The sequence below is a fragment of the Natrix helvetica genome (genome assembly GCF_964273705.1).
Source record: "Natrix helvetica genome assembly, chromosome: 1".
NCBI classification, from domain to species: Eukaryota; Metazoa; Chordata; class Lepidosauria; order Squamata; family Natricidae; genus Natrix; species Natrix helvetica.
The window spans coordinates 116,722,032-116,749,216 of record NC_138548.1 but is presented as its reverse complement, the minus strand read 5'-3'; the positions used below and the strand labels follow the sequence as shown (position 1 = coordinate 116,749,216).

The following is a 27,185-nucleotide window of genomic DNA, read 5'->3' as shown; positions in this document are numbered from 1 at the left end:
GATGTGCAGTCAGGGGAGGCAGGGGAGGCACAGCCTCACCACTGTCATCATGAAAAGAAAAAAAAATGTAAAAGGAAAAAGGCGAGAGCTGAGGTCAGGCTGAGCTAGTTGCTGTCTCACCGTGGATGACTCTGCTTAACTGTTTAAAAAAGCCTCTAAAAAGCGCCCTCTACTATTTAGCAGGAGAACTGCATGCCTCATCTAGTCTGACTTTAGGTGTTTTATGATCACTCCAGCAGAGTTAAGCAAGGGTTAAAAGCCTAAAAATTTCTGACGTAGATGAGGCACGCAGTTCTCCTGCCTCATAGTAGAGGGCGCTCGTTTGGGCGGGGCTTCTTCAGAGGACCCGAGGCAAGGGCAGAGCTGAAATCCTCTCTGAAACAGCTGGAAAAGGTACATGTGGGTCGGAGGAAACGGGACGAATTCAAACTTCATCCTCCTGGTGCGGGGCTTTGGGCAAAGGCTGGAGGGAAGGACTCTGGCTCGCTTGTGCTCTCTCTCCCCAACTGTAGTTTGATTGCAGGCAGAGCCAGGTTGCCTTTTCAAACCTGGAATCAGTGAAGCTGGGCTGGATCCTTCCGGGGCTGGGGAAAAGTGTGTGTGCTCCAGTATGGCTCTTTGACTGGCTTCCTGCCTCCTCCTGTGGTCTCCCTCCAATCCAACTTTGTGTGTGTATGTGTGTGTGTTTGTTTGAGAGAGAGTTTGTTTGAGTGAGAGAGGGAAGGGGATAGGAGAGATAGTCTGATCCAACTTGTGTGTGTGTGTGTGTGTGTGTGTGTATGTTTGAGACAGGGGGAGGGAGGGAGGGAGGGAGGAAGGAAGGGAAGGGAGAAGAAAAAGAAAAAGAAAGAAGGAAACTTCTTTCGCAAAGGAGAAAAACAAATGCTGTCGCTTTAAATTGGAACTGAGCATGCCTGGCTGTGGAATTCTGGGAGTTGAAGTCCACAAGTCTAAAAAAAATTGAAAACCACCACTGTGTCAGTGCCTCACCAGCCATAAACCTCCCTGCACGTCACTGTTGCGAAGGTACCATGTACAATTGTTGCTATCCCCTTCTCTAACTCAAGGGTCTTGGCTGATGGAAGAACAAACTTCGTAAAGATCTCCATGTACCCATGTGACTGTCTGCTAAAGCTGCTTTTATAGCAAACTTGGCTGGCAATAATTACTTGGAAAAAATAGAATAGAATAGAATAGAATAGAATAGAATAGAATAGAATAGAATAGAATAGAATAGAATAGAATAGAATTCTTTATTGGCCAAGTGTGATTGGACACACAAGAATTTGTCTTTGGTGCATATGCTTTCAGTGTACATAAGGAGAATAAAATACATTCATCAAGAATAAGAAGATTCAACACTTAGTGGTAGTCAAGGTTACTAACAAGCTATCAAATCGTACTAGGAAACAAAAACAATATAAATTGAAAGATACAAGCATGGTTATAGTCATAAGTGGGAAGAGATAGATACCAGGAAGGAAGAGAAGAATAATAGTAATACAGTCTTAGTAAATTATTGAAAGTGTTGTGGGAATTAGTTAAGCAGAGTGATGGTATTCGGGGGAAAACTGTCCTTGTGTCTACTTGTTCTGGTGTCCAGTGCCCTAGTTGTTTTGAGGGTAGGAGTTGACACAATTTATGTCCAGGATGTGAGGGGTCGGTAGATATTTTCTCAGCCCCCTTTTTGACTCGTGCAGTATACAGGTCCTCAATGGAAGGCAGATTGGTAGCAATTGTTTTTTCTGCCGTTCGAATTATCCGTTGGAGTCTATGTTTGTCTTGTTTGGTTGCAGAGCCAAACCAGACAGTTGTGGAGGTGCAGATGACAGACTCATTAATTCCTGTGTAGAACTGAATCAGCAGCTCTTTGGGCAGATTCAGCTTTCTCAGTTGGTGCAGAAAGAACATTCTTTGTTTTGCTTTTTTGATGACATTTGTGATGTTAGGAGTCCATTTTAAGTCTTAAGATATGATAGAACCTAGAAACTTGAAGGTCTCTACTGTTGATGCTGTGTTGTCTAGTATTGTAAGAGGTGGTAGTATAGGTTTTCTTCTAAAATCCACAACCATTTCTATGATTTTGAGTGTATTCATTTTAAGATTGTTCTGGCTGTACCACAAGGCTAATTGTTCAACCTCCCGTCTGTGTGTTGTTTCATCACTGTCTTGAATGAGACCAATCATTGTTGTATCGCCTGCAAACTTCAGTATTTTAATAGAGGGATCTTTTGAGATGCAGTCATTGGTGTATAGAGAGAAGTAGAGAGAGCACACAGCCCTGGGGGGCTCCTGTGCTAATTGTACAGGTATCTGAGGTGATTTTGCCTAGCTTCACCTGCTGCTGTCTGTTAAGATTTATTATTAAGATTTATCAAAAATGAGAAAATAATATAAAAACTCAATAAGTAGCATTTACAAGTAGTCCTCAAGTTACAAATGAAATGGAGCCAACACATTCCATTTGTAACCCGATGATTTGTAGGAGTGAATCTCGTACCTTGAATGCAATCACTTCCATCTTTCGCCCACACATTCACTAATCGAATGTGCAACTCGTTAAATGCACACGAGACATCTCAGGGTGGGGAAGGCTATTGGGGGGGGGGGCTAGTAATATAACATGACACCTGTTTCCCCCCCCCCCCAAGATGGTGGCGTGCTTAGACGCTTTGAGCTCCTGGTGTCACAGTGGAGTTCAATTTTGCTGCATGCATGCATGAGAATGGAGCTGGAAAACAAGTTAGTGAGGAAATGGTGGTTGCTTTGAACTGGTGTGGAAGTGGGGATGTTGCATTATGATTGTTCATAAATAAGTAGGAACAGGGCCGGATTTAGATGAAAAGAGGCCCTAGGCTATTCCACTTATGGGGCCCTTTCACCTCCCATTTTTAAGTTTGTAAATTACATGAGAGATAATAAAATACATCATTACTGTGATATATATCAATATATTAAATGAAACATGCTGTAATTGGTACTAACCTTTATAAAAAATGTGGCACGGATAATAAATAAAAATAAAAGGCCCCTCTTGATCTTGAGGCCCTAGGCTGAAGCCTAGTTAGCCTATAGGAAAATCCGGCCCTGAGTAGGAACCAGAAAAAAGGAATGGAAAAATCCTTATCTGTGGATCAGTGTTTCTTAGTCTTGGCAAGTTTAAGATGGGTGAACTTCATGCTGCCTGGGGAATTCTGGGAAGTCCATGCACCTTAAAGTTGCCAAAATTAAGCAGCATGCATCTACACTAGGATTTTCCATTCCTGTTTTATTTTGGTGCAATTAAATATATCAGTTATGATTTCCTTAACAAATAGTAATTAAAGTGAACCATTACTGGACTTTTTGTGAGAAACTAAAATTAAAAGTTGATCTGTGCTTTGATGATTAGATATGAGATTATGGAAGTAATGTAGACAAATGTTAATCTTAGAGTAAGAGTGTGATATATTTTGTACTTATATCTATACCAAATAATCTTGGAAGTCATTCTTTTTTTGTTTTCCTTCTTTTCCTCTTGCTTTGCATGTTTTGATGTATGAAGGATTAAATATTCAGCCATTATAATTCTACATTCCTTATTTACAGAAATCATATCAAAATTTAGAATGAAATCCACTGGGAGCCATCTCATATAAGGAAGGCTCTGAGTCCCTATAACCAAAATGTGTTTTTCAATAGAAGAGAATATTTGTAGCTCAGGGTTGACCTGTGGAGTTCTTGTTGCTCTCTGAGCTTGATAGTTTTCTTGTAGATGTTCCATTACCAAGGTAACATCATCAGTACTAGAAGGGAGTGGAGTTTGCTCCTATTTTCTATGACTTCCCCCTGTCAGTGTTGATCAATTGCTTCACAAACAGTGCCAGGTCAGTGCCAGTGCCAGATTGGTGCCAGGTCTCTACAGCCTGAGGCAGAGAAAGGCTATTCTGCATCCCTTCCTCAAATGTTCTTTAAAATACAGAGTTTCCCAGCATTCCTTTAGGAACCCTCAATATGCAAATTGTGGTTACTCATCCTAAAATGAATCCTCTTTATCTGGAGCTTCAAAATTTGCTGTTTGCTAGGAAGATGTGTAGCTAAAAGTCAGTCTATATTTAGTGTACATCTGACCTTGGGGATATTTCTTCATAACCAAGCAAAAGTGTATTTTCTGTGCAGTTCACACCCCTTGATCACTGGGTCTGGATGTCACAAAGCAAAGCCCACATTTTGCAATTAACTTAGATTTTCATTGTTTTGTCCTGTTTTGGCTGGCAGAGTGTTGCAGGAGGCTGAGTGCTGTCACGCCCCTGCCCACGCCCACCCAGCCAGTCATTAGGGTACAGAACTGCTTGTTAAAAAATTTGCAGCCCACCACTGCTCCAAGGTACCTTCGGATCAGAGGTGGGTTCCTCCCGGTACAGTCTGGCACGCCAGAAGAGGTAGTGAAAATCTGGCGTACCGGATAGGACCGGTAGTAATGGTGGCCTGGCCATGCCCCCAAACCTGTTCTCGCATCAGAAGCTTTGTCAGAAGCTTTTTTTAAAGAAACCCTTTTTCCCTACTGGTTCAGGCAACGGAAAAGAGCTTTTAAAAAGTAAAAAAAAAAATAGAGAGAGAGGGAAGGAGGGAAGAGAAGGAAGAAAGAAAGTGAAAGAAAAAGGAAATTCACTTTTCAGCCGGGAGATTCAGCAAATGCTGTCGCTTTAAATCAGAACTGAGGATGCCTGGCTGTGGAATTGTGGGAGTTGAAGTCCACAAGTCTTAATGCTGCAAACTTTTAATTGAAACCTGTTATAAATTGAAAAGCTGCTCAGAAGGAGGTTTGCAATGGACATTCAGCAGTTTGTTTCTGGGTCAGCGGAACAAAAAACTGAATAAAAGTTTTGGGGTTTGTGCAATATGAGCTTTGTGTTTCTAAAAGGGTTTGGATAATTCCCTGCTTGTGAATGGAGCCAAACTTTCTATAGGCTCATTATCTCATTATCTCTATTTGGCAGGAATCTGGAATCAGCCTCAGGCAGATTTCTTTGTTAGCTGCTTAATGTTTCCTTTTCTGGGAGTAGTATTTTATTGGGGGTGGGTGGGGGGTTGCTTCCCACAGAGAGAGGGAAGGAGAGAGAGAGAGAGAGAGAGAACACACAGCAATTTAGGGTTAGAAGGCTACTCAGAGGTCATCTAATCTAACCCCCTGCTGCAGCAGGAAACCTTACATTGTCTGGATTATTTTGTGCCTCTAACAGAGAAGAAAATTGCCAGAAAGGAGAAGGAGTTTACTAGGACAAGGTTGCCATGCAGAGGAAGGCAGAGATAGTCCTTGACTTATGACTACAATTGAGCCCAAAATTTGGTTGCTAAGCAAGAGCATTGTTAAGTGAGCTTCACCACATTTTACCCAATCTATGACATCTCCTGGTGAGTGACATCAAGTTGGCCATGCCCACCCAGTCACATGACTGCCAAGCCATGCCCACAAAATAGGCCACACCCACAGAATAGGTAGTAAAAAAATTGAAAACGACCCCCGCTTCTGATTCTAAAATCTCCAAACAAGGGAATTTGCTTAAAGTGTGTGTGTGTGTACGCGTGCCAGGCCTGCAAGCCATCTTTTCTTTTTTGCACTTCAGGCAAATTATTCTTCTTCTATGCATTTTCTATTGTAGAAAAATGGGCGGAGGGGTTATACGGAGTTGGGTGATATGTAGCTATAATAACATTCTTTCTAGAAAGTCAAGGTTATCCTTTGTCTCTGCACCTGGCCAGAACTTGGTGGGTGGAAGCTGCCAGCATGGCAGTGGAAGATTGGACCATGTGGTGGACTTGTGGGTTTGGGGGAAGGATCTTGAACTTTCAACTGGGTAGGAAAACTTGGAAGCTTTTGGATTCGGGTTTTCCCAGATGTGCCAACATGGCTTTCTTAATAAATTGGAACTTTGAGGAATCCTTTGCCTTGGACTCTGATTTACTTTGGATGCTATTTGGAACCCTGAGAGTGTATGTGTTTTTCAGGAGTAATGGAATAACAGAGTTGAAAGGGACTTCTGAGGTCTTCTAGTCCAATCCTCTGCTCAGGCAGGAAAACTGAGGATGGCAAAATCTGAGTGCCCGGGAAAGGTGTCAGAATAACAGAATAACACTTAGAAGGGACTTCGGTGGAAACCCTATATCATTTCAGAGAGAGAGGTGTCCAGTCTTTTCTGAAAAACTTCCATCGAGCACCTAGAACTTCTGGAGACAAGCAGTTCCACTGGTTAATTGTTCTCACTGTCAGGAAGTTTCTCCTTAGTTTTAGGTTGCTTCTCTCTTTCTCCAGTTTCCATCCATTGCTTCTTGTTTTGCGTTCTGCTGTTTTGTAAAATAATTTTCCTCCCTTCTTTGTGGCAACCCCTCAAAAGCCTATTTTGTGGAAGGTATGCCTGAATCTCAGCAACAGGACGTGTTCTCTAGGGGGCTCTCTGAAGAACCGTCAGATTCCTGCTGTATCGGGGGTGGGGTTAACTTTAACCCTAACCATAACTGTCCTGAGGGGACAAAGGGAGGGCGCAAGTGGGTGTGGTTGAGGAACCCGCAATTCCCCTAAAATGCCTGCATTTGACCCAAAGCAGGAAACGCAGCCAATGTGAGCTACCACAGCTGAGAGGCCATACAGAGCATGGGAATCAGTGTGGTGATGATCTGGGTGAGATAATCAGAGTACTTGAAAGTGCAACATTCCTGTAAATTAACTTTTTAACCTTCAGTTAAAGCTTTTTAAAAAGAGAGTGGCAGAAGAAAGGGAGGAGCAGGCATTACAAAACTCTCCCACTCTCGGGCCAGCAGCCATGGACGGAGTGATTAGCTAAAATAAAGAAAGTGATAGATCTTGAGAACTGCTTAAGGATGTTAGAAAGCAAACTGGAATCTCTTGGTGTTTGACTTCCACTTTATGCCTTTGATTTTCTTGGTATTTGGGAAAGAGTGAAAGGGAAACATTATTTAGAAATACCAATGCCATTTGCTTTCAACAATGGAAGCATTGACACATCCAAATATTAGTAGTATGAAAAATATTATTACATACAAAGATATCTTAACAGAAAGGGGGGAACTAAAACAAAAACAAGAATTAGAAAAACAAGGGATTGATATAGGATGGTTTTCACAATTGCAAATATAATCCAGATATGATAAAAAAATAAAAGGGAGTATGGTTTTAACTTAGGACGTTTGGAGTTGGATAAGATACTTATGGGAACAGAAGAAAGAAAAATCAAGAAACTATATAGCTACCTATTAAGAAGTATGCTAGAAGTGGTTAAAGATACAATGTTAACTTGGGCAAACTATTTTGGTGACATGATTGAACTAGAAAAGTGGCAACAACTATGGGAAAGGAATTATAAATTAGCCATGTCAACAGCTTACAAAGAAACCTTATGCAAAATGTTTTACAGATGGCACATGTTACCGGGAAAATGAGCAAAGATGTTTAAAGAAAAGTCAGCAAAATGTTGGAAATGTCAACTAGCAATAGGTTCATACTATCACATGTGGTGAACATGGGCAGAAGCAAGGAAATATTGGACTAAGGTAAGAGTATGGTTAAAGAAAATGTTACAAGAATTAGAATTTAGACCAGAGATATTTCTACTAGGTATTATCCCAGAGAAATTCAAGAAAGAGGATACTTATTTGATTATATATGTAACTACAGCAGCGAGAATTGTATTTGCCCAAAATTGGAAATCAGAATAAGGTACCAATAGACGAAGAGATAATAAAAAAAAAAGATATTAGATTGTGCAGAGATTAATAGGTTGACAATGAAAATAAAGGATAAAGAGGAATCAGAGTACTTCAAGACATGGGGAAGATATTATAATTGGCTAGAGAAAGCAAGCTAGAAAAGAAAGTAGGGAGAAGATAAAGTACCCAGATGACGCACTATTAAATGGAAAAGGAGGGGAAGAAGGGGAAAACAGAAATGAAAATATTAAATATATAAGTATATATTCAAGAGTGAGATATAAAGGGGAGAAACATAACTTGGGTAGACTAGCAAAGCTAAGGGAATAATAAATGATACTAAATTATATGTGGGTTTACAGAAATAGCATCCCAAGGAAACATAAACTGAGTTTTGAAATCTACACCAACAATAGAAAAAGAAAGGGAGAGAGGAAGAGAGAATGAAAGGAAGATAGGGGAAAGAAGAAAGAGGTAAGGAGAGGAGGATGGAAGGGAGAGAAAGAGAAGGAAATAGGGTAGGAAGGGGAAGGGGAAGAGTAGGAGTAGAAGAAAGGTAAGGGAAGAAGAAGGAGTGGAGGAAGGAGGAAAGTAGAGAAGGGAGGGAGAAAAGAAAGGGAAAACAAGGTGTGTAACAACAGGAGGAAGGAATGGTAAATAAAACAACTCAACTGTATATTATAAACTATTAAATGAAATAATAAATGTATAAGAATGATAAATGTAAAGAATAATAACTATCATGTGAATGAATACTTAAAATGGTATGTAAGAGAATATAAAAATTAAAAATTCTTTAAAAAAAAAAAAGCCTGTTTTGTGACCTGCCTATCACACTCTTGGGGAAAGCATGTGAGCCATTTCCTCCTTTCAGTGGTCCCTGAAAGTTCATCTATAGTATTTAGAGGCAGATAATAAAGTCGAAAAAGGTGAACAACATTTTCATAGAACTATACATATGTTGAGGCCAGGCGTGACAAGGAGTGGCTGGGAGGGGAGGGACTGGTTGAGGCGCCCCTCAATGCGAGTGATGTCGAGTTGGCCATGCCTACTCAGTCACATGACTTAATTAGCTGTGCCTGACCAAAGTTGCAGATGGATCATAAGCTTTCTAACAGATAGCATGAAGCAGGTGAAGCTAGGCAAAATCATATCAGTTACCTGTAGAATTAGCATAGGTGCCCCCCCCCAGGCCTGTGTGCTCTCTCCACTAGTCTTTTCTCTCTATACCAATGACTGCATCTCAAAGGATCCCTCTATTAAAAGTACTGAAGTTTGCAGATAATACAACAGTGATTGGTCTTATTCGAGATGATGATGAAGCTGCACACAGATGGGAAGTTGAAGAACTGGCCCTGTGGTGCAGCTGCAACAATCTTGAACTGTACACATTCAAAACTGTAGAGATGGTAGAAGATTTTAAGAGAAGCCCTCCTATTCCACCACCTGCTACAATCTTAGTCGACACAGTATCAACAGTAGATACTAGAGTTTCTGGGTTCTATAATCTGCCAGGACTTGAAATAGGCACCTAACATTAGAACCATTATTAAAAAGGCACAACAAAAAATGTTCTTCTTACATCAATTCAGAAATCTCAGATTGCCCAAGGATTCGCTGATACGGTTCTACAGAAAAATCATTGAATCTGTCATTTGTTCCTCGATAACTGTCTGGTTTGGCACAGCAACCAAACAGGACACGTACAGACTTCAACGAAGAGTTAGGAAAAAAAGTTGGAACCAACCTGCCTTCCACTGAGAACCTGTATACTGCACGAACCAGAAAGAGGGCTGAGAAAATATTTACAGACCCCTCACATACTGGACATAAATTGTTTCAAGTTCTCCTCTCAAGATGCCACTATAGGGCATTGCATGCCCACATATCTAGACCCAAAGGTAGTTTCTTCCCCTATGTCATCACTCTGCTAAATACTTAATTCCTACAGTACTTATGCCTAAAGATATGTATCCACATAGTAGCCTGTTTTGCTATTATCCTTGTCATCTTTTCACCTTTCTCATCCTCTCATCTTTCTCACTTTTCATCTTTCCTATTGCCTTCTCCTATTGGTATATTATGATTTATCAATTGTCGTTGTATCTTATGATTTATGATCTATGACTTATCACTTTGTCATTTGTGTGTACACTGAGAGCTTATCTACCAGAAATAAATTCCTTGTGTGTCCAATCACACTTGGCCAATAAAGAATTCTATTCTACCCTGTTCTGTTCTAGTCTATTTCTTGCCTCTCATTAAGAAATCCCAGTGAAAGTACTGCACCCTTCCTTGAGTTTTCCAAACTGTGTTTCCCTCTCTCTCAGTGTCAGTTATAACTCAGTTCTATGGTAGGCTTCGGGAACTCCTAGTAAAGCATTTTCTATTGTTGACCATGAGAAATTGATGAGAGACTGCTGTAACAATATATTTAGTTTAATACACAAACTTCTAACATTATGTAGTGGTTTCATTATCAATAACATCTAAAATAAAATGCTAGCACTTTCTTACTGGAGCACTTCTAAGTTTCTCAGTTTCGTCAGTGCTTTAAAGAAGTCTTCCACGTGTCTTTCATGCAAACGCCAATCACTAAAAAGGAAAGACATTTTTGTTCTTCAGACTTAAAATCACAAATAAATTCACTCATATTGCAGCATGAGAAATTAGTAGTAGAAAAAGACCACTTTGTAAATGAAATGGTTACAGGTACTCTTTGACCAACAATGGTTGGAATCTGCCCATTACAGTCAGAAGTCATGACAGCTATGCAATTCCCAGGTGGTTGTCTTACTTATAACCCCCTATCCATGTTCTCCCCAAAGTGGTCATTAAATAAAACACAGGGTACACTAGGTGCTCGATGGGAGGCCCTGGGAGGCTTAATGCAGGTTCTGCCATGGGCCTTATAAGGCCACTCCTGAGGCAACCCCATGCTGTCATTCCATCCCCTCAGGATCCTAATAGACCTTAGGCCTGCTTCCCAACCTACCAGATCCCCTATACTCCACCCCATCTGTCATCACCAATTGCTCACTTATATTTGTAGATCTCTTTCTAAAAGATCTGGAGATCACATTGAGGAGATCTCCACAGCTCCACAGTGCTCCATAGTGTCAGCATTCCAACTAACTCTCATAACAGTTCAGAACTCTGAAACAAAGTACATCAAAGCAAGAATTTATAGAAGAAGTCATATTGGCACATCTGGGGAAAACTTGAATCTGAAATATTGTGTTTTCCCCCAACCATACTAAAACTCACATCCTGCCCTGTTCAGTGACATTCATGTCACATGGCCCAATCAACCCCCTGTCTCAACTGCCACCAAACTTTGGTCACTCCCCTCCAGGTGCCAGCAGTCCAACCTTGATCTAGGCCTTGATCTCATGAAAGAATGCTGTTATGATTTCGCTACTCTACCGTTCCCACTGTGGCAGTCCTGTATGATGTATCCAGGGCTGACACGTAGAGCACATTGGAGAAGAAGAGCAAACTGTTCTGTCCCAAGGCTGTGTGCTTCACTTCCGGAAGCAGGTGCCATTTTCAGACTGACTTCAATTAATTTTGGCCATTGCAAAATGGTGCTCACTTCTGAAAGTGGGCCATGGAGTTTAGGGATGGACCAGCTTGCTCTTCTTCTCCAATGTGATCTATGAGGTGCTGTAAAGACTGTGGAGGTCTCCGGAGAGATGGCTCTGGAGAAGAGCAAGCTGCACCATTGCTAACCTACATGGCCTGCTTTCAGAAGTGAGCACCATTCTGGACTGGCCACTATTCAATTGGCACTCTGAAAATGGTGGCCACAGCTGGGATCAAGCCACAGGGCTATTGAACAGCATGACTTTCCCTCCTTCCCTAATCCAAGCTCTGGAGCTCCAGAACTCTTCAAAAGGTTATGGGTGCTATGGGTGATGAAAGGTGAGGAGAAGGGTGTAGGATCCAGTGGGGTGGGAAGCAGGCTCCAAATCTGTGATACCTGGTGTGGACGATGGGGAGATAAGTGGGGATGCCACTGCAGCATTCCTGCATTTACTGTATTTTTCAGAGACGCTTCGAAGTATAAGACACACCTAGCTTTTGGGGAGGAAAACCTCTGCCTCCCAGCAATTTACCACCCTGCAACCAACAGCAAACAGTACAGACAATATACACTGTTTGTGGTGTTACATTTCAGACTGTACTTGTACAGACGCTGTTAAAATTGATGTGGCTTTCTGGAAGTATATGTTGTTTTCTGCTATTTGAAGGAAGATACAATAGCAATGGGCCTCTTCAGATCAAGCATTTATTTTAAAAAGCTTCTTCATTTTGTTAAGTTGCCTAGAACAATAATAAAGCAGTCTTTAAAAAATAAGTTGAATAATTTGAACATATAGGCATTTATAGTTATTGACTTACCTCCTTGCAGTAAAAAGCTTGAAAAAAAAGGAAAAAAATCTGCCTCTGCTTCCCAGCAACTTGCCTTCTGCAGCAAACAGCAAGTTTCACTTTCAGTTTCAGAGGCGTCTCCCGATCAACAGCTGTTTCAGACTGCAGGGATTGCTATACCCTATTGCCACCTCCACAAGCCCCATTTTCCCCGTTTGCTGCAAGGAGATAAATTGCTCGGAGGCAGAGGCCAAAGGGTGGAGGGCGGTGGATGGGGCTACATTCAGTGTATAAGACACACCCAGATTTTCACCCTCTTTTTTGGGGGGGTGAAAGGTGTGTCTTATACTCCGAAACATACGGTCGTTTTAAGGGCGAATCACTGCAGGGATGTTGTAGCATCCATAACTTCAGAATTAAATTGTAAGTAACTTTTGGGGATCCATCTTAACTTCAAACAACCTATCGTAAGTCAAGGACCATAAATTGAGAACTTCCTGTATGTACAGAGCATCTCTTGAAGGAATTAAGATTTGAAGTGGGATCCTGAATACAAAGAAAAGAAATAAGAACAGAGAATATTTCAGGAATCTCTAAGTGCAACAACACATTGTATTAAGCACAGTCTGAGCAGAACTTGAGCTCAGCCCTGTGGCTAAAGCAGAAGAGTCTGAAACCTGGGAAAAGAGCTCTTCAGCCAGCTCCATTTCCAACAGGTAACAAGCAGCTACAAAGTACAATGTGCAAATTATTCTTGTTTCCTTCTATTGGAGAAAAAAAATCCTACATTGAAACCAATCTTCACAAGAATGAAATAATTAAAAGAACTGTGAAACCATAAAGCTGTAAAGGAGAGGCCTTAAATGTTAATGTTGCAGCTTTTTTCAGTATAACATTTTTCTCAACAAGACTAAAAAATGAGCCCTTTATCGATTCAGAGCTGAAGAAAATATTCTCCTAGGAATTGTCTCCAAGTCACATCACTGGGAGGAATTACTTTCCTTTCTCAATCTACTCCTCTTACTTGAAATGAAAAATAGGGTTTGAATTAAAATCTCAGATAAAGCTATATAGTCAATCATTTTTTAAAAAAATGACTAACTTCAAAATGACCGTGTTTAAGGGAGGAGCTTAAGAAGTTTCCAATTATTAAAGAAGCACCTTTTGCCATGTAAGAGGAAACGTTTTACATGCAATGAAACTTTCAAATGGAACACTTGTGAGTGTTGAATAGGGAGAAAGACCCTGAGTTTTACTATGGCCCAGTGAACTTCAAATTTCTTTAAAAACTGTCAGAAGTGGGCTCTGCATAAAATAATCAAGTTTTAAATTTGTTTATTTAAAACTGCTACAGCCTCTAGATCTCAATAGCAATTGCCTCTCTGATCTTGAGCTGAAATAAACACTTCCTGGTGATATCCTGATAAAGCTCTTTAAGTTTGAGCAGGATTGATTGATATTGGCCTCACAAAAGGACAACTGCTCATTTTAAACCATTCTCCAATCCCACCTAGCCCAAGCTATCTGTTCATTTGATTAGAATAGAGCTGGAAGGTACCTTTGAGGTCTTCTAGTCCAGCCCCCTGCTCAACCAGGAGAACCTATACCATTTCAGAGAAGTGGCTGCCCAGTCTGTTCTTAAAAACCTCCAGTGATGAAGCACCCACAATTTCTGAAGGCAAGATGTTCCACTAATTCTCACTGTTAGGAAGTTTCTCCTTAACTCCAGGTTGCTTCTCTCCTTCATTAGTTTCCATCCATTGTTTTCTTGCACTGCCCAGAATATAATTTGACCCCCTCTTCTTTGTGGCAGCCTCTCGAATACTGGAATACTGCTTCATTTCTCAGAAAATACTTATCTTCACTTCTAAGAACTGAAAGCCATCTTTAACTTAGCTTACCAAAGACACTTATGCATTCCCCCATGTGACATTTTTCTGGTCTATTACTATATTTGAGACAGTAAGTTATAGAATAGTGGTGACGGGATCATAAACTCAATGAAATGTTCAACAGACTTTTAAAATACTTACTCATTTGCTGAAATATTAAAATCGTAAACACAGAGTTCCTCTAAATTCTGGAAGTGTTGTATACAATAGCTGAGGTTCATCAATTCCATATCAGAGTTGCACCGACAATCCATTTCAGTCATGCCACATAATGCATTTTTTATAAAATTGTTATCTTGTGTCTCATATAGATAACTAAATATTTCTTTTTGCAAATCGAATTCATAACAATTATCTGCAAAAGTATTTTTCACCCTGTCTAATACAATTTTTTTAGTCTTAGGAGAAATTTCCCATCCAAATTTTTTTTTCAACTCTCTCATTTTCCCCCCGTTATTTAAAAAACCAAAGAGGAAGCGAAATCCTACTTCAAAATCAACCCAAAAAAGTCTTTTTAATAATGCCTTCAACTTTTTATTCCGAATTTTAGAATGCTGCTCATCTCCTTCTTCTAGGACATAAAACAGAGCAGCAAAAAACTCCTGGAAACTTAAATGAATGAAGCTGTAGGTTTGAATACAATCAATGTCCTCTTTGAAGATGCTCTGATTCAGAAAAAGGGGGAGGGAGTTTCCCTGATCTAAAATGTGCTTCTTGACTTCTTCCTCCGTAAATAGTATTTGCCGTTTGCGGATTCCTTCTTCAGCCAAAGAGCATAAGCCTTTCACATTGGTTTGGACATCCTGTGTGGATTCTTTATGATGAAACTTTAACAAACTGGAGAGATACAGCATATAGATTGCAGTGAGAGTGTATGGTGTCTTTGGAAGATCTTTGCCTAACTCTATCTCCTGTTTCATCACTGTGCAGATGATCCAGCTCACAAGGGGAATGACACACATGGTGAAAAGTGTATCATTTTGTTTCACAAATCTGAGGGCTTGAGTTGCTTGGTCTTTATTTTCAAAAAAATTGTAGAAATATTCTTCTCTTTCCTTTATAGAAAATCCCAGTATCTCAAAATAACCTGGGTGCTCTAAACATTGATTGAGTTTCTCCAAAGCAGTTGGTCTTGTTGTGATTATAAGAGAGGATTTAGGAAGAAGCTTTTTTTGAAATAAGCTGCTCAAAAGAATTCTCACTGATTCCTTCTTCCACGGATCAATGCAAAAGTAGTTTTCAGGCTGAGCAAAGGAATACTTTAATTCATCAAACCCATCAATTATGAATAGAAGCTTTTCTTCATTTTTCAGTATGCTTCGAATGACATTTTTTGATTTGTGACCCTTGAGCCATCCTTCTGAAATTATCTCTGCAATGCTACTCTTCTCTGCCTCTGCATGGAGATTCATCTTTCTACAGCAAATATAGAAAACATAATTAAATTTGTCCTGGTAAAGTTGTTGAGAAGCCCAATCAAACATGATTTTTTTGGCCGTTATGGTTTTTCCAATTCCTGCAGCTCCTTGTAGTACAACAACTTGTGGAATTAATCCATGTTTATCAGGGTTAAATAATGTTTCAATGCTGGTTGAAGACTCACAATGTTTCCTTCCCATAGCCAGAATTTCATGTTCTCTCTCCTCTTTAGATGGGTGATAATCTAGGATCATTAGCTTTGAGTATCTCTGATTCAAGAGCACATATTCACCTGGAACAGCATTAGGATCTTTCATTGTTTCAAATTTGTTTTTAATGTAGTTTCTGTATTCTAAAGAAAGAATGAATAAAATTAGAAGTGTGAAAAATAAGGCTTGCACAAGACACTTAATTAAGTGTTTTGTCTGTGTATCTTCTCCTTGAAGCCATCCCCATCCACCCTCTGGATTAATGTGTTGAAGGAGGTTGTAGGATTCTTCGTTAGTTGGTTTGTCAGAATTGGTGTGAATAGGCAAATACTTGTTAATCAGTACATTAAATATTTATCATTTTATAACTCTTTTTATTCAACACATTTCTCAAATGAATGCATCAAAAACTAACAGGTTATATAAGGTTCTTTCTTTGGATTTTGATAGATGGATATTTTTAAATCCTACCCACCCCCCTTGGATAGTAAATATTCTCAGAATGCGTCTAATTCCCAACATATTTCATATTTATGATGGATTGTTTTTTTAAAAAAAGTTTTATTGGTTTTTTTAACAATTTACAGGGAAAAAGGTAAAGGAAAGGTTACAAATTTTGGCAGTTGCAGTGTGCGGTAGGTGCCCCCTCCCTCCATACTCATTGTATACAGATCCCCAAGAAAGTGAGGGAAAAAAGAAAAAGCTATTCGCAATTAGCGAATAAATTATACCAGAAGGGGGTGTGGTTCAGATGGCTGATGCCTGAAGGTATGCTAATATTCTGGGAGGAGACAAGAGTTAGAATTAATTCACCCATAGACGCGCAGGCCTTTATGGAAAAAAATAAAACACTCCTAGAAAAACCAGATGATCCTACAACAGACATGCAGGACACGGGAGGGGCCGGAGCTCTGTCGGCGGGGGGAGATGGGGCAATACCGAGAAAGCTCAGATCACAAAAATGAATAAGAAAATTTACCTGACATAAACTGATCGAAATTATTAACTGAATCCATATGCTGACTATATGTTACTACTTAGTAATGAATTCTGTGTAAATGTATACAGGATGGATTGTTTTTTATTCACAAAGAGACAACACACACACACACACACACACACACTCGAGATTATAGATTCTTCACAATGAAATATGTTCTTCAGTAAATTTCTATACGGTTTTTCAATTCAAACTGTCTCTTTCTACACATCCTTTTCAACATACCTTTAAAAAGATGCAGTTGTTATTAAAATATGAGGTTTCAATTTCCCAAATTCTGAATTATGCAAATATTCATATGTACTGATGATACCAAATAATTTCATTCAGCATAATTCTCTCTCCTGAACCGTGTGTGTGTGTGTGAGAGAGAGAGAGACATACATACATACATACATACATACATACATACATACATACATACATACATACTGTTGGAAGAAATGTCCTTCTGGGTTCGGCTCCAAGAGGGGAAAAAGACACTGGAGACATGGAGGCTGCTTGGAAAGATGGTTTTAATGGTGGACAGGACCACATGGCTTGAGTCCTTAACAGAAAAGGTGATCACATGCTTCAATGTTGGTGGAGAAAAGAGAAGGAAAGGGAAGAGAAGCGTGAAGAAGGGCTTGCAGGGCTTTTTATAATCCTGTTTCTGTGTAAGAAATGTATTTGATTGGTTGCCAGACTCCCATGGGCCCATGCAAGGGCAACCCTCTAGGCTGAGTTTTGAATCCAGGTTTGGTTGAATTCTCAGAGTTCTCAGATGCCATGTGGTCAGTTGAATAAAGGCTTATATTATCCTGCCTTAATCCCATCCCCCTGGACCTGATGGGGAGAACTCTTTATTATGTAAAGTGGACTAACTTGGCCTTCTTAATGGCCCATTGACAAAGTGGGGATGGGCAGGAAGCTGCCGGAATTTACTTTGTGTTTAAAATGTGTTTCTTCCTTTTTCACATCCAGGAAAATATAATAATCTGCCTTTTCAATATTTCCTAGGATATTTCATTTTTCTGGGAGAGGGCTGAGTGATAACTTCCTACAATACATACATACATACATACATACATACATACATACATACATACATACATACATACATGGCATTTTAGTTACTTAGATTGACACTGCCTTCAGAATATAATAGATTACTAGATAATCCCTATCACTATTACATCAAACTCAATATCATGTCTTCTCATATCCAGAAATGTGCATTTTGATCCCTTTTCATATGTTAAAGCGATGAAATGCAATAATCAGGATGTGAGGTCCCTGTTGGAATGCTGCCTTCTGAAGAGTGGGGGAGGCTTTGGGGGTTGAATGTTTTGCATGCTTTCGCTTGCAAAACATTTGTAACTGCTTGGGGTTTGGGGGGGAATTCAACAGTGTTCCTAGGACAGTGATGGCGAACCTTTTTTGGCTCCCGTGCCAAAAGTGGGGGGAGTGCAGGGGGGGTCGTGCGCGGGCATGCCATACTCATAATGCTATGCACTCCCCCACTGTGCGTGCATGCATGTGACCAGCACCCCTCCCCCACTTTTGGCGTGATTTTTTTGCCCTCCCCAGGTTCCAGAGGCTTTCTAGGAGCCTGGGGAGGGCAAATACAATTTCCCCCACCCCCAGACACCGTCCGGAGGCCTCAGGAGCTTCCCAGAAGGCTCCGGAGGGTGAAAAACAGACCTACGGGGAACCCGGAAGTTTGGGAATGGTGACTTCTGGTTTGTCTGTCGGGACGATTTTCGACCTCTGCAGCCTTCAGGAGGCTCCCCTGAAGGCTCCGGAGGGCAAAAATCAGCCCTATGAGCAAACCAGAAGTCTGTTCTTGAACTTCCGGTTTGCCTGTAGAGCCATTTTTTTGCACTCCGGAGGCTTCAAGGAAGCATCCGGAGGGCAAAAAACGACCTCAAAAGAAGGCCGAAGCCAGCTGGCTAGCACGTGCATGTGTGCTGGCCAGCTGACAGGGCAGCGCCTCACGTGCCCTAACAAATGGCTCCATGTGCCACCTGTGGCACACGTGCTATAGGTTCACCATCACGATCCTAGGACAACTTCTACTCACCATCAGCCTCGGAGTTTTCAAAACAGTTTTGCAGCATTTTAATGGCTACTGATGGACATGGAGCATTGGGGTGGGGGTTGATGGGGAAAGTTAGCCTAACAGTTCATATGTGAATTTCAGACTTCACCTAACTTCTCTATAATCACTACTTCTCAGTAAAAGTTCCTTTTCAAATGCAAACTGTTTCAAGAGTCTTGCTTTTTTGAGAAGGAAGCTGAGGCAGGTCATTACATTAGGTGGAGTCTGCAAAGTGGTCAACCCAGAGGGCACCTACCCTACATGGGAACTGTGCAAATGATGTCAACACAAAGCAGTGATCAAGAAGAAACCAAGGCTGGGAAAAAGCCTTTGCCAAGCCTCAATCAGGCACAAACTCTGCTGGATGGACAGAGGAAGCTGCCAGCCTAGGAGACTCAGCCAAGACTACATGGCCCATAAGCGTTGGGAAGAAGGACAACTGGGAAGGGAGGACAAAGGAAGTGACCTTTACCCAAAGCAGTCACCAGCAGGGATGGAGAGAGGTGCTGGATGATGATGAGGAGGAAGGGATGAACCCGACCATGCTGATCTCCTCACGAAGCAAGCCATGAGATACATGATGGATGCATTTCAAAACTTGAAGGCTTGGGAGACCCTAACTCGCATGTCAGGGGCAATGGACGTCAGAACCAGCCAGACGAGGGAGAGGGGAAAAACTCAGCCCTGGACACCATAGCATCAGTGACAGCCACCATGGTAGGAGCAGCAGCAACAGTGGGGACCTCACAGCTTGATGCAGGAGCAGGAAATGCCCCGAGGATGACAGATGGTGCAGTTCCCCAGATATGAAAGTCCCCCCCTGAGCGTGAAATTCGATGGGCCCTAGACAATTGAGTTTTTTCCTAGTTCAGGTCCTCACCTACATTCAAGAATATGGTAATAAAATCCCTATCAAGGGAGCTAAAGTCAGAGTGCTCATTCTGGCACTAGAAGGGACTGCAGCCAGGCCAATGATAGCTCTACACAATGCCAATGCCCCTGAGCTGCGGAACTTCAATCAATTCATGACTGCACTGAGATGGCGATTTGAAGACTCCCTAGTTGACTGGAAAGCCAGAGACCACATCAGAAATGTAAGGCAAGGGTGCAGACCAGCAGCGGAGTACACAGTGGAGTTTCATGACCTGGCCTGTCACCTCAACTGGCTGGAGGACATCCTCATGAGTTGCTTCAGAGATGGGCTGAACGATGACCTGCATATCATATATGTCACTTCCACAACTGGTGTGGGTGGGGGAGATTGACCAAAACAACTATCGTAGCAACAAGGCATGGAAGAAGTTACACCTGTAGAGAAAGAGGGAGGCCACCAAACCCCAAGCCCAGCCACAGTACTCCTTTGCCTACTTCAAATGCAGAAAAGAAGGTCATCGAGCAGCAAAGTGCTGAGCAAGCCACCCTAACAAGAAAAGGGAATCAGCACTGGGAGGTAAAGTGGTGAGACCACAGTCCTGCGCAAAGGAGATGGCCCTCAAAGTTTTGGAGGTCATGGAGTTCACTTCCTCCCCAAAAAGAGAGGAGAGAACTCTGACTCCACCAGAGGAAGACCAGGAACTACCTGACAGTGGATGACGAACCCTTGAAGAGTGGCCTCATGGCACCTGTAGCTATGCCCATAGAATTAACACCTCTCAGGAACTAGTCAGAAAACCTCATTGAAAGCCCTTCTAGACTCAGGGTGCATCAGGTGCTTAGTAAGCCCAGTTCTGGTGGAGAACATGGGGATTCACCTAAGAGGCTAAAATCCCCAATTGCATTTTGCCATCTGGACAGTTTAGTAGCTGGGGGCATTCTTGACAATTGCATGTTTGCCACTGAACACTTAGGGATGCAAATGGGTGCCCATTCAGAGGCTTAAAATTCTTAGCCTCCCTGGAGATGGAGAGGCCCCTGGTCCTGGTATGAGCCTTGGTTGAAACAGTGGAACCCACACGTGGACTGGAGGGGTTACTGAAATTCCCACCAGGCAGAAAGCCCCAGTACAATTGAGAATGTAAGACTGGGAGAGTTCTTCACCAAGAGGTGGGAGCTGCAGTGCAAGGGAAACTTCTCCTGGCCATCCCAAGGGAGTATCAGAACCTGAGGGGTGTAGGGGAAACACTAAGAAAGCTCAGATCACAAAAATGAATAAGAAAATCACATTGCTATAAACAGACCGAAAGTAATAATGAAATTATATCTAGACTATATATCATAATATATAAGCTGATTGAAAATTTTTTATAGAATTAATATGCTGATTTTATACGATTTTGTATTAATGTTTTATACATAGATGTATCTTATGAGTTTGGAGGGAGGGGGCGTCTGCCATACTTGCAACTGCCAAAATTTGTATACCATTCCACCTACCCTTTTCCTTATAAATGTTTTAAAAAACCAATAAAATTTTCTGAAAAAAAAAAAAGAACCTGAGGGAGATGTTTAGTCAAAAGGGGTTGGACAACTTCCACCTCATCAGCCTACAGATTGTGCCAGAAAGGAAGTGTGTGCAGGCACATGCTCGTCGTGGCCACACCCGGAAGAGAAGCTGCCCAGGACACATGTGCGTGCCCGAAAATGAAGTTCTGGTTTCCGGCGCATGCATGAGCTTCAGCCAGCTAGTCTTCCATGTTTCTGGGGTGCATGCATGCGTGATGATCAGCTAGCCAGCGAGCAAACTCACACAGGAAAATGGAAGACCAGCTCTTCCAGTTTCCAGCACTGCTGCACACACGAAGTCCTGCTGATCGTCACGCACGCATGTGCGCCAGAAACCCAGAAGAGGAACAGGCCCCCATGCATGCCAGGCAACATGGCTCTGCATGCTACTTCAGGCACGCATGCCATAGGTTCACCATCACGGTACTAGGTACTAAACAAGGACTGAGTTCTTAGTCACTAAGTTCCATCCTCCAACTAACGGTGGAATCAAAGGATCCAACTAAGTTCTGGAACAATACCTGAGATGCTTTCTCAATTATCAACAAGACAATTGGACCAACCTCTTGCTGTTTGCTGAAGTTGCTTACCAGTTTCACTTAGTTCCAAGTAGATACAGGACAAGAATTCAAACCCATGCCTGAATTATCAATGAAAGATCCTGTAATTCCATCATTACAAGAGTTCATTACTCAAATATAAAAACACCTGGCCTGTTATACAAAAGGCCCTCACTGGAGCTAGGAATACTTACAAAGTTCAGGCTGATTTTAAAAAAGGGCTGAACCTAAGGAATTTAAAGTTGGGGATTGTGTATATTTTTCCACATGGTTACTCCAATCTTGCAACCCTCTGAAAAATTAGGCCCTGGAAGATTGTGGGAAGTGCATGCATATGTATGGAGAATTGCAGGCAATGCTGTTCCTTTAAACTACTACATCTTCCAGGGCTTAAATGCCACACTTTCTGCTTCTTTTGGCACCGCTCATTTTCCCACCCCACCAGGCTGGTCTGGTCTGGTGGGGGTAATTGCCTTCCGCCTTCTCAGCCACACACAACTTTTGTCTGTGCCCCCCTCTCTCTCACACACATATGTTTGATCATATTGTTCTCTCATTCTCTCACCCCACCTCATGGTGGCAGCACCAGCCATGCTCTCCATAGGAGCCTGCAGCTGATCCGAAACTTGCAGACCAATCCCTTTGGCCACCTGTCTTCCTCTACCTCCTGCTGCAGTTGGCCTCCATGCAGTCACCGACTCCTGCATGTGGAGTGGGGAGAGCGGGATGCCCAGCTGGGCCTTGTGATGAAAAAAAAAGACCTCCCTGAAAATAAGCCCAAGTGCTTATTTTGGGGCCCAAAAGAAAATAAGACTGGGTCTTATTTTCAGGGAAACACAGTAGCTGATGCAGTCCAATCTAAGTGAAAATAATCTTTTCCACCTGAGCAGAAAGGAAATCACCCCAATAGCAGAGGAACAAAAAATCAACTTCTGATTGACAAAATGATTTGGGAAAACTGCAAGAAAAAGAAGTCCAACCTGAATATAGTATAGATTGACTACAAAAAGGCATTCGACTCTCTGCCATATGACTGGATAATCAAGTGCCTAGAAATAACAGGAGGCAGTAGAAGCATCAGAAGCTTTGTGCAAAGGTCGATGGCACAATGGCAGAGACAGTTGCAGGTCAATACTGAGAGACTGTGAGAGGCTAATATCAAGAGAGGACTATTTCACTGCTGCATGCGTGCGCTGGCCAGATGAGTTCACCCTTTTTTAAAGCCATTTTTTGCCCTCCCCAGGCTCCAGAGGCTTTATAGGAGCCTGGGGAGGGCGAAAAGAGCCTCCCCCTCCCCCCCTCCCAGGAGGCCATCTGGAGGCTTCATGAGCTTCCCTGAAGCCTCCAGAGCACAAAAAAACAGCCCTATGGGCAAACCGGAAGTTCGGGAACAGACTTCCGGTTTGCTCGGAGGGTAGTTTTGAGCACTCCAGAGGCTTCAGGGAAGCTTCCTGAAGGTCCCTGAAACTTTCGGAGCGCTTAAAACGACCCTCCAAGCAAACCGGAAGTGACTTCCGTTTTGCTCCAAGGGTGCTTTTGACTGCTCCGGAAGCTTCAGGGAAGCCTCCTAAAGGTCCCTGAAGCCTCCGGAGGGCCTCTGGGAGGGGGAGGGGGAGGCTGTTTTCATCCTTCCCAGACTCCTATAAAGCCTCTGGAGCCTGGGGACGGCAAAAAAAGCATGCAAAAAATGGGGGGAGCGCCTGTAGTGCGCGCATGTGCATTGCATTATGGGTGCGGCACGCCTGCACATGACCCCCTGCGTTCCCTCCACTTATGGCACGCGAGCCAAATAAGGTTCGCCATCTCTGGGCTATGACAATCCCTGCAGCCTGAAACAGCAGATCATAAGGAGGCCAATCCAATTGATAATCAGCTGCTTGTGCTAATCAGGCTGTGCTGGAATTGAAACTGAAACAGACTGTTTTGCTGCAAGGAGGCAAATTGCTGGGAGGCAGAGGCAGATTTTTTTTCTTGTTTTCCTCTCAAAAAACTAGGTGCATCTTATACTTCGAAGTGTCTTATACTCCAAAAATATATGGTACATTTTAGCAAAGTCTTAATATTATTATGTTTGGAATGGAGGTTATTATATGCCTCAGACAGATTTTGGTTTTAACTTTTGGTGATGGCTACATTCTTTTGAACTATTTCATGGAAATTGTGGCTGGATAACAAAAAATAGATTCTCTCTGCCATTCTTAGCAGTAGGAGACTTTTTGTTTAAGATTACAAAGGAACATTTATGGCCTCGATTAGCCAATGGACAGAAGACTTCATGTTACTTACAAATTCTGAATAAAGTATGCACAAACAGAAATTATGAGTGGAAAATTAAAATGTAGTGCTAGAAACTGCTGCCTTGTTGAGTAATCATTTTAGAACAGAAAAAGAGAATGACAAGGGAGAGAGGAAAAAAACAAGGAGGCCAAACTTCCCCACTGAGTTTCCTTTTGGGAAGCTGGCAGGATGTATTGGAAACCCTTCCTTCCTTCGCTCCTCCTCCCTTCCTTTCTCCCTCCCCTTTTTTTCCCATGGTCAGCAGTACAAAGCCTCCTGGAGTTTTCCCCATTCACAGTAGTTTGCACAGATGGGGAAGGAGAGGTGAGGAACTGCTCATGCTGAATTAGTTTTAAACATAATTCAATGACCCTTTGAATGATTCCTGCCTTACCTGATAAATCTGGAAGTTGGTGAGCATCAACACCTGCAACTAAAGATGGATTTGAATTAGTGAAATACACATTATAAAAATGGGTAAGTGATAGTTTTTTTTAAAAAAATAAGTAAATGCATGGGTTTGTAATTTCCATGAATGAATAGCAATAGCAATATCACTTAGACTTCACAGTGCTTTATGAGTGTCTTTAAGTGGTTTACAGAGTCAGCATATTGTCCCCACTGGTGGGATTCAGCCAGTTCACACCACTTTGAGAGAACCAGTTTTTAACTTTCTGAGCAGTTTAGTGAACTGTTCTTGGAAGAAATCATTAGGGCAGAGAACCGGTTGTTAAATTATTTGAATCCCACCACTGATTGACCCCAACAATCTGCGTCCTCATTTTACTGATTTCGGAAGAATGAAAAGCTGAGTCAACCTTGGGTTGGTGAGAATCAAACTGCTGAACTGCAGGTAGCCTGCAGAACTGCATTCTAACCACTGTGCCACCAGGGGTCTTAACATTATATACATTATAAATGGTCTACATTTATAATGTATATTTGATTTCTTACCTAATAATTTCCATGCCTTTCTATAAATGTATTTTCCTCTTTTCCCTTTTTCTTTTTCTGATGGACTTGAATGGCCCACAATGGTGAAAATTATGGTAGCTGACTGTGCCCTTGCCCTCTCTCCCACCTCTGGGTTGCTTGGAAGAAGAACTGCCACTCAACTCTTTCCTAAGACACTACTAAGCCAAAGGGATATTATGTTCAATAGTATCAAAACCATCCGGAAATCAAGCAAGGCCAGATCAAATATATTATTCATATCCTGGGGCCATCCATAAATGCAGTCAATACTATCTCTGTGCTAGGTATCTACCTGAAACACAAGTGGAAAGAATCTAGGTAATTGTTTCTTCCTGTGTTCTTCAAGTGATCTGTCACATCCTTTTGAGCAGGTGGAATCATCCCCTCCCATCGAAAACCATTTTCCATCTCTCGGGTTCGACTACATGTGGTCCCCTGAGAAGCCTTAATTAACCATAGATGTAAAAGAGGGCAGGATTCAAGCCCCCAAGGAGCCCAGTCACTTTCTCAAGGCTAACTGGCCCAAATGCGAGGACAAATTGCCTTGTGCAATGGGCAGTGACTGACTGACAGTGTGGTAGAATTTGCTGAAGAATCCACATGCACCAGCAGCTGAAATCTGAATGAAGCAGAAAAGTATCACATTGTAGAGATTGAAGTGAGATTATCTATAAGAATATATCAGGAATTTGGTTATTTTTATTCAGCAAAGTTTTCCTTATCAGGAAGGAGAAAAATTAGTTTGCCTCAGTTGCCTCCTATTAAAGTAGAGCTCCCTCTCGCCCCATTCTTCTAGGAAAGCAAGATGTGGGCCTGAGTGCTCACTGCCTATGTCAGCCACGAGGATCCAATATTTCCTCCTGCAATAATCACATTTCCATCCCAAATTATTTTCCATGTGTGGATGGTGGGGGTAGAAATCCTTGACCTCCCAACAGTGAGGGCTTTGTGATGTGTGGTGAGTGTAACCCACATTACAAACCTTTACCATTTATTCTCCAAGTATATCTTAAATTTGGGGAAACTTGCATACCATCTTCATCACATCATTAAGCTCCCAATTTGGATAACAATTCCTTTGTTGTTTCCAATTGTGTATATATCTCTTTCAGGCATTAGAGTCTTAAAGCTGACTGAGATTTCTTGCCAGCACCAAGTCTCCTCTGCCAACTCAGTACCACCATTTCTTCACAGGGCATCTGAAAATTCACTTTCGGGATTACTTGTTGCAGGCGCTGGATGGACAGCTGGGTGAGTTAGCAGGTGAGTGAGCAAACGGGCTGTCAGAGGGGAGCAACAATGGGAGGGCACTGAATGGAGAGCAGGCATGAGGGCGAGCAAGCGGGCTGGCAACGGTAGGTTGGCTCTGTCCTGAACACTGAGCTGGAGGTTCAGCTGCAGCAGAGGAAGGGGTGAAGGCGGGGAGGAAGTGGCAGTGGGGGCTTCCTTATTTGACACTCCCCGCCAGGGGAGGCACACTGGCCCCTGTGGAAGGCTGCCTTTTCTGCAGCATCCCCCTCCCCTCTTTGGATCACCCTGCAGGGGGGCTCTGCCTTTGTAGAAATGGGGAGTGTGCATGTGCAGCAGTTCTGGGATATCCGCTTGCCCTCCTGGAACACTGCCGCCACCACCACCGCCACCCCAGCACAGCCTCTGCGTTTCCAACAAGGGCTGCCCTCCAACCCACTGGCTGGGCCAGGCTGAATGCCAACCTCGGAAGACAAATGTGGGTGGGGGACCGCTGGGAAGGCCGCATGGAAGACATGAAGGCATGGCAGGGTTGCAGGAAAGGGAGTACGGGAGGCAGGTTGGGATGGTGGGGAGTGGCAGGGGCAAGTAGCTAAGTGGCAACTCGCAGGCTTACCTGGCAGACAGATCAGGGGCACAGCACTTCAGGCAGGCAAGCTGCAGAGCAGAGACTGGGCGCGGCAGGGCAAGCAAGTGACCGGGGACTGGTTTGGGGGTGGTCCAGCCAGCGGTCAATACTGGTTCGCCAACCCAGGCCAATGTCTGTTACCGCTTCTCCTGAACTTGTCTGAACTGGTAAGATTCCACCCCTGCCTCCAGTGATGGAAAAGGAGGCTCAGAGGCCCAAGTTCTTCCTTCTGGGCCTCTTTTCTCTCCAGATAACTGCTTGATGAGACCTCCAGTAATGAAACAGGAGACCCGGAGGGCTGCAAGCAGCCTCATTTTTCATCACAGACCTCATCAAGCAAGAAAGGAGGATGCAGGCAAAAAAAAGGCTTTAGAGGA

General features: G+C 42.5%; 1 protein-coding gene across 1 annotated transcript in view; it reads right to left on the bottom strand.

Annotated features, from left to right (window-relative positions):
- Positions 1 to 27,185, bottom strand: part of LOC309388789 (NACHT, LRR and PYD domains-containing protein 12-like) — a gene marked incomplete at its 3' end in the record, with an annotated part of 48,909 nt that overhangs the window by 10,784 nt on the left and 10,940 nt on the right. Inside the window, exons 3-6 of the mRNA XM_081946414.1 lie at positions 24,352 to 24,390; positions 14,459 to 15,741; positions 12,173 to 12,240; positions 10,222 to 10,299 (exon numbers count right to left, since the gene is read on the bottom strand). Of these exons, the coding sequence (XP_081802540.1) occupies positions 10,222 to 10,299; positions 12,173 to 12,240; positions 14,459 to 15,741; positions 24,352 to 24,390 (1,468 nt within the window). The remainder of the gene's footprint in view (positions 1 to 10,221; positions 10,300 to 12,172; positions 12,241 to 14,458; positions 15,742 to 24,351; positions 24,391 to 27,185) is intronic.